Source organism: Aethalodelphis obliquidens, unplaced genomic scaffold, assembly GCF_003676395.1.
Source record: "Aethalodelphis obliquidens isolate GAN/ISIS:26980383/991018 unplaced genomic scaffold, ASM367639v1 scaffold1, whole genome shotgun sequence".
NCBI lineage: Eukaryota > Metazoa > Chordata > Mammalia > Artiodactyla > Delphinidae > Aethalodelphis > Aethalodelphis obliquidens.
In genome coordinates, this window is record NW_020837945.1 from 87023845 (window position 1) to 87031187 (window position 7343).

General features: G+C 44.9%; 1 protein-coding gene across 1 annotated transcript in view; it reads right to left on the reverse strand.

Moving 5' to 3' along the window:
• Positions 1-3911, reverse strand: part of USP13 (ubiquitin specific peptidase 13) — a 120483-nt gene extending 116572 nt beyond the window's left edge. Inside the window, exon 1 of the mRNA XM_027111202.1 lies at positions 3569-3911. Coding sequence (XP_026967003.1) covers positions 3569-3736 — 168 coding nt within the window. The 5' untranslated portion in view covers positions 3737-3911. The remainder of the gene's footprint in view (positions 1-3568) is intronic.
• Positions 3912-7343: the final 3432 nt, after the last annotated feature.

A 7343-nucleotide genomic window follows, 5' to 3' on the forward strand; every position in this document is an offset into this window, starting at 1 on the left:
TTTCCCGCTGGATTTTGTTTCCCAAAATAAACAGACTGTATACCAAAGCCCTTATCTCAGTCTTCAGTTGACCCCAGCTGAGACAGGGCATAAGGTAAGCTCCCCACTCTCAGACAGGTGGGGAGGGGCATAATTAGCACCAGAGTGGCCCAGCTCCTCTCCTACCTAATGCTTTGTACCAAGTAGATGTTTTAGAACTACAAGTTAAATGGGTAAAAGAAAATAAAATGATGGCAAACTATAGAAGACAGACTATAACTGCTGTGTTATAAGACACAGACCCTAAGTAATGTAGGCTTCAGAGGAAAGGATGAAGTTTGAAGCAGAAGACAAATAGAGGAAGGTGGTCCTAGGAAAGGAAATGAGCCTTAACACACTGAAGACCCAGAGACTGGACTCCCCAGAGCTGACAACCTAGCAAGTGAGAAGAGGTGGGACAAGGTACATTCTGATGAAGGAAGGGCTCAGTAACTAAGGAGATGAGAGTAGATTTTACATGGTGGTTCATGAAGCCTTCTGAGCAGAAGTATGAACCAATTTCCCCACTCAACCACACCAAACTTTCTACGTAACCACTGACAACCAAACACCTGGGCTTACAACATGTGATTAACTCTCTTTTATCTCTTTCTTTTCTTCCTATGGTGATTACTAATTGGCCAGGCGCACTTTACATATTAATTTACTTAATCCACAAAGCAGCTCCATGAGGTAGGTTCTATGATTGTCCCCATTTTACAGATGGAGAAACTGGGGCACAGAGAAGTTACACAGCTGGGTGACAGAGCTGGGATTCAAACCCTGCCAGTCTGGCTCTCTCTTTCACATCTGTCCCCACAACAAAGTAACCACTTTCTACATGATAACCCCACATGATTCCTTTCCCAATGTTTCCCATATGTTGTATCCTTACCATTTGCAGAACCCGTAACCACAGATAATTTGTATATCTCCTACACGTTCATTGAGTTCCTGGCATATATACCAGATGCTGCACCAGCTGCTGGGAATACAAAGATACAAAGTCCCCATTCTCCAGAAAGGTCCCATCACAGATCTTGCAAGATGAACCAAGTTATGGAGAGGTGAACTACAGGTCGAGGTGAGAAGGTGGGCCTGGGATGAAACCAGATTGGTATGTGAAAAAACAATCCTCACCCATCCCAGAAGAGCTGTTACTTGAGCTGGAATGTTGTTCTCCTATTTATTTCTATGCATCTTTATCTAAGACCATTTTCAAAAGTATCCAATGCAAGGATGACTATTTTTTCCACTCAAATGGTTTTGGTCCTTTGTCTACCACAGTCCTATAGCACTGGTGGATTAAAGTCTGCTGTGTTTGGCACCAATGGATTTTGCTCTGTATGGTTCTTATAGCCACGCATGTATGAGTTGACACATAGTAGGTGCTCAAGAACCCTTATGGGGTTCATGATGAAGTGTTAAGGACCATAGGGAAAGATCTGGAATTATCATGCACTGTGCTTTAATATAATTTGTTATAAAACCTTCTTTCTCTTCCTCCCTTGAAACAGGAAATATACTGATGCACCGGCATTGTAAATAAGCCTAGTCTTCCCCAAAGAAGTACTGTGATATGAATGAAATCATCAGTTTACACTGGACAAGATGCTTCTAGAATAGCATTTGGCACACAGTAAACTCCCAATAACTATTTGTGGAAGTGAATTAAAATAATAAGCTTGGGCTTCCCTGGTGGCGCAGTGGTTGAGAGTCCGCCTGCAGATGCAGGGGACGCGGGTTCGTGCCCCGGTCCGGGAGGATCCCACATGCCGCGGAGCGGCTGGGCCCGTGAGCCATGGCCGCTGGGCCTGCGCGTCCGGAGCCTGTGCTCCACAGCAGGAGAGGCCGCAACGGTGACAGGCCCGCGTACCGCAAAAAAATAATAAGCTTTTTTTCACACCTGCCTTACACTATAAGGTGGCAAAGACTTCCAATAACAAAGTTCGTAAGAAGAATTTGAAGAGTAACCCGGATCAAACATAGAAAAAGCAGTTTTACGCACTTCACATGTGTTATCCTAAAAGAATTAGGCTACTTTCTTCCTGGAGTTCACAATCTGCAGATGGCTTAAATTAATTAGGGTCATCCCTCTCCACCTTTAAAAGCTATTAGTGGAAACCTGCCCAACACTAGACACAAAATCTGAAAATGCATTTTCAAATACTTTGTGGATAACAGGATTTAATGACACTGCTGACCGTCACATTAACTAGTGTGATCACAATACGCTAAGTATTAAATATAACCATTTCATTCCACTCTACACAGACTTTTGAAAGAAAAAAATAAGTAATGAACAAATGAGATGTTTATCCCCCAAATGATCTGGAATTAACAAAAAAGAAAAATTAAATATCACAGAGGATACTAATTCTGGGACTTCAGTGTATACAAAACAAAAAGGCTTTGAAATCAGCTGAAATCAACTCACAACATAATAAAGGATACTTTGGAACATTTGCCGCTCATTTGGTTGTGTTTTTTTTCCGCCAACAATACATAATATGAATAAAATGTGTTAGACTATTGTTGTGAAACCTACCTCAGTCCCTCCATCCATGCACCTCCCTTTTGCATTGAGATCTGCCCAGTGACACATGAGCTCTAAAGTGGGTGGATAAAAATAACCTGATCCTCAAAAAGACATGATAAACGCCAGACAGCTGAGTCACTTTGAAGCCCATTTTGACTCCCGAAAGGGACATTCACCCTCCTTTTCCTTCTCACACTTACACATACAACCTGGTGAAAAACACCACCAACAGCCCTAGGTGGAAGGCGGTGATGCGTCTTCACTTCCCCCTCCAGTCTCTGAGGTCACGACACGCGACTGAACTTTTAATAATTTATACTATTGCATTTCAAAGTGACTCATTTAGAGGAAGAAGCGGAAAGGCTTAAGGAAACCATAGTAATCCAGCAGACCCCCTATTTCTGCTGCCCGAGTGTAAGCACCCGAAGGTTTCTTCTGACATTCTGACGTAAAGAAAAGGAGTGGGGAGAAATTTAAAGTGGAGGGAGAAAAGATCAGAGAGTAAATCATAATTGACCAGGAGTGGGAATCCCTGGGCAAAGCAAACGGTCCCGGAAAGAGAAGGGGGGAATCAATCTCGTCCACCTACGCGCCCTCCGCTGTCGCCCCAAAGAGGACGAAAACCATCTGCAACGTACAGTTAAGATCAGGGAACTCTTCGACTCGATCTACCTTTCAAACGGTGGCGGGGTTTGGGGCAAGCTTCTAGGTACTGGGGCCCTGGCAGCCTAAGAAGCTTGGCGGAGCAAGCCACCGCGGCCGCCCAGTCTTTGGCCTCAGCAGCCTTGGGGCATGCAGCGCCGGGCACCCAGTAGGCACTCACTAAGTGTTTGCTGAACTGCAGTGCCCCTGAGCCAACTCTGGCGCCCGGCGAGGAGGTCTCCGGCTGCCACTGCGCATCTTCTCTCTCCGCTTCACGTGCCGCCGAGTTCGGCTGCTCGCGGCCGCCCCAGGCAGCCCGCACCGCGACCCTCCCCCGAGGCGCCGCCGGCGCCGCCGAGCCTCACTTACGGGGGAGTCGTAGGAGAAGGCGCACTCGTTCTTGTAGACCCTGTCCCCGGACCGGGGCACGCGGATCGTGGGCATGTGGGGCACCAGCAGCTCGCCGATGTCTCCTGCAGCCATCTTCCTATTGCCGCTGCCGCCCGGCATGCCGAACAGGGCGCCCCGGCGCTGCATGGCCGCGGCGCGCACCCAAGCGGAGCGGAGCGCTGGGTCCGCCCGCGGCGGCGGCGGCGGCGGCTGCTGGCTGCGCGGGCGACTGGAGCCGAGCCGGGAAGGGTGGAGAGAGCGGGCCGCGGGGCTGGAGCGGGCACGGGGGGCCTGCGCGTACTGGCGGGCTGGTGGAAGGGACGCTGCTATTTTTAATCCAATGGCGAATCGCCGGCCCAGTTGCAGCGTCAGGCGGGGCGCTGGGGAGGGCCAGCCGCAGCGCGCGGGGAGGGGGAGCTGGAGAGGGGCCTTGCGCCGTGGCCCGGCTCGGCGCCGGGGGCGGAGGGCAAGACCCCGGGCCGCAGGCTCGGAAGTCGTGAGCATGCTGCGGTGGGGCACCACCTCCGTGTTTTCTACCGTAAATCGTTAGGCTGCGAAGGGACAACTCCGAGGCAACCAACACAAAGAGCAGGATTTGAGGTTTTAAAAACCGCTTGCTTTTAAAACATCTGAGGATAACAGCGGGGACTGCCCCTGATTGGGTAGGGGTGGAACTTGAGGTGCAAATCTAGAACCTAACGTCGGGCCCAAATCTAAATTTGTTCTTTGCACTTCAGTGTTAGTCTCACTAAGCCTCATTCCTCACTTTTTTAACATCTAAATCTCGTTAGAAGAGAATAGAGTAGGATCCAGGAAGGATAGATGTGTATTTTTCCAATAATACAGATTTTTCTTACGTATGGGGCAGGGGTATATTTTTCTCTACCTTTGGAAAGTCTTCTGCGAGATTCGAGGTCTCCGCGTTCAGCATTCAACTGACTGATTTGGGATCTTACGTGCACACATGCATCTTCCCTGCCTTTGCACGTCCAATTCCTCAAAATAAATAATAAACAGGGTTAGGCTGGGGAGAATGCGGGGTAATAATCTGCAAACAGAGCAAACCTCACAGCATACTCTCATTTTCTCCAAAAAACTCTTAAAATACAGGTTCAATTCCATTGAGCTTCCCTACCTACACCCAACTTAAAGGGCAGGATACCAGTGATCCCTACCAGTTAATGAAATGGATAAATAGTGACTCAAAATGCTGATTTCTGTGCAAATCAAAACTATAATGAGATACTGCCTCACACTGCTCAGAATGGCCATTATTAAAAAGTTTACAAATAACAAATGCTGGGGAGGTTGTGGTGGAAAGAGAACCCTCCTACACTGTTGGTGGGAATGTAAGTTGGTGTAGCCACTATGGAGAACAGTATGGAGGTTCCTTAAACTAAAAATAGAATTATCATGTGATCCAGTGATGCCACTCCTGGGCATATATATCCAGACAAAACTATAGTTCAAAAAGATATTTGTTTTTCTCTTTCTGACTTACTTCACTCTGTAAGACAGACTCTAGGTCCACCCACCTCACTACAAATAACTCAATTTCGTTTCTTTTTATGGCTGAGTAATAGTCCATTGTATATATGTACTACATCTTCTTTATCCATTCATCTGTCAATGGACACTTAGGTTGCGTCCATGTCCTGGCTATTGTAAATAGAGCTGCAATGAACATTGCAGCTCTATTTACATGACTCTTTGAATTATGGTTTTCTCAGGGTATATGGAAATCTAAAAAAAAATATGGAATCTAAAAAAATATATATGCTTCTGAAGAACCTAGGGGCAGGAGAGGAATAAAGACTCAGACATAGAGAATGGACTTGAGGACACGGGGAGTGGGAAGGGTAAGCTGGGACGAAGTGAGAGAGTGACATGGACATATATACACACTACCAAATGTAAAATAGATAGCTAGTGGGAAGCAGCCGCATAGCACAGGGAGATCAGCTCGGTGCTTTGTGACCACCTAGAGGGGTGGGATAGGAAGGGTGGGAGCAAGACGCAAGAGGGAGGAGATATGGGGATATATGTATATGAATAGCTGAAAAAAAAAAAAAGATACATGCACCCCTATGTTCATAGCAGCACTACTCACAATAGCCAAAACGTGAAAATGACCTATATGTCCATGGACAGATGAATGAATAAAGAAGATGTGGTACATATATACAATGGAATACTACTCAGCCACAAAAAAGAACAAAATGATGCCATTTGCAGCAACATGGATGCAACTAGAGATTATCATACTAAGTGAAGTAAGTCAGAAAGAGAAAGAGAAATACCATATGGTATCACTTATATGTGGAACCTAAAATATGGCACAAATGAACCTCTCTACAAAACAGAAACAGACTCACAGACATAGAGATCAGACTTGTGGTTGCCAAGGGGGAGATCGGGGAGAGGGATGGACTAGGAATTTGGGGTTGGTAGATGCAAACTATTATTGGGTTGGCCAAAAAGTTCATTCTGTTTTTAGTAAAAATAAAAGACACATTTTTTATTTTCACCAAGAATTTTATCGAACAATGTATTCACTAACCAAACGAACTTTTTGGCCAACCCAATACAATTTAGAATGGATAAAAAACAAGGTCCTACTGAATACCACAGGGAACTATATCCAATCTCCTAGGATAAACCATAATGGAAAAGAATTTAAAAAAAAAGAATGAGGGACTTCCCTGGTGGTACAGTGGTTAAGAATCCACCTTCCAATACAGGGGATGCCGGTTTGATCCCTGGTCGGGGAACTAAGATCCCACATGCCAAAGGGCAACTAAGCCCTCACACTGCAACTACTGAGCACGTGAGCCATGACTAGAGAGCTTTGTGCCGCAACTACAGAGCCCGAGCACCACAACCATGAGCCCACGTGCCACAACAAAGCTCCTGTGCAACTAAGGCCCGCTGCAGCCAAAAATAAATAAATAAGTAAATATTTTGTTTAAAATCTCAATAAAAAAAGAATGTGTATATGTGTATAACTGAGTCACTGCTGTACAGCAGAGATTGTAAACTGTAATCAACTATACTTCAATTAAAAAAAACAACAACACACTGATTTCTGCAAGCCTCTCCCAGATCAAATAGTACTTAAATTCCTTTTTTTTTTTCTTCCATTATTTCTCTGTCACTCTCTGATTTTGTAGATGTGCTGGCTTTGCTAGGGAGAAAGGATGGTACCTGGAATTTGATGTGAGGAGGACAAATGAGCCCTTTGTTGCCCTGCTCTTCTAAATTTCCACACCTCAAGCAAGTCTCAAACACCACACATCTATGTAACTCACAACTCTCTAATGCGATCTGTTGGAAATGGAGAAGAAGAGACACAAAGCAAAAAATTAAACACCAATGCTACCCTCATCCTTGGGCAGATACTCGCAAGGAGATTTTGCTTTTTATTATCCTCACCAGCTTCTCACCTTCTAATAGTATCTGTGCCTGTTTCAGGTTCATGGATGAAGCTTGCTTGTCTAATTACAGAGAAAAACTTGATTCAGAAGCATTCAAAATTTAAGAGTTTCAATATTTTTATATTAAATGCAAATTAAATTGAGACACTATTTTTCAGACTAATAAAGATATATTGAGTTGGCCCAGGTTTGGGAAATAGGACCTTACATACATTGCTGATAGGAATAAAGACGTTAAACTTCTTTGAAAGGAAATTTAACAATACCAACCATAATTTTATATGCATGTAATATTTTCCCCAGCAATTCTTTATCTATAT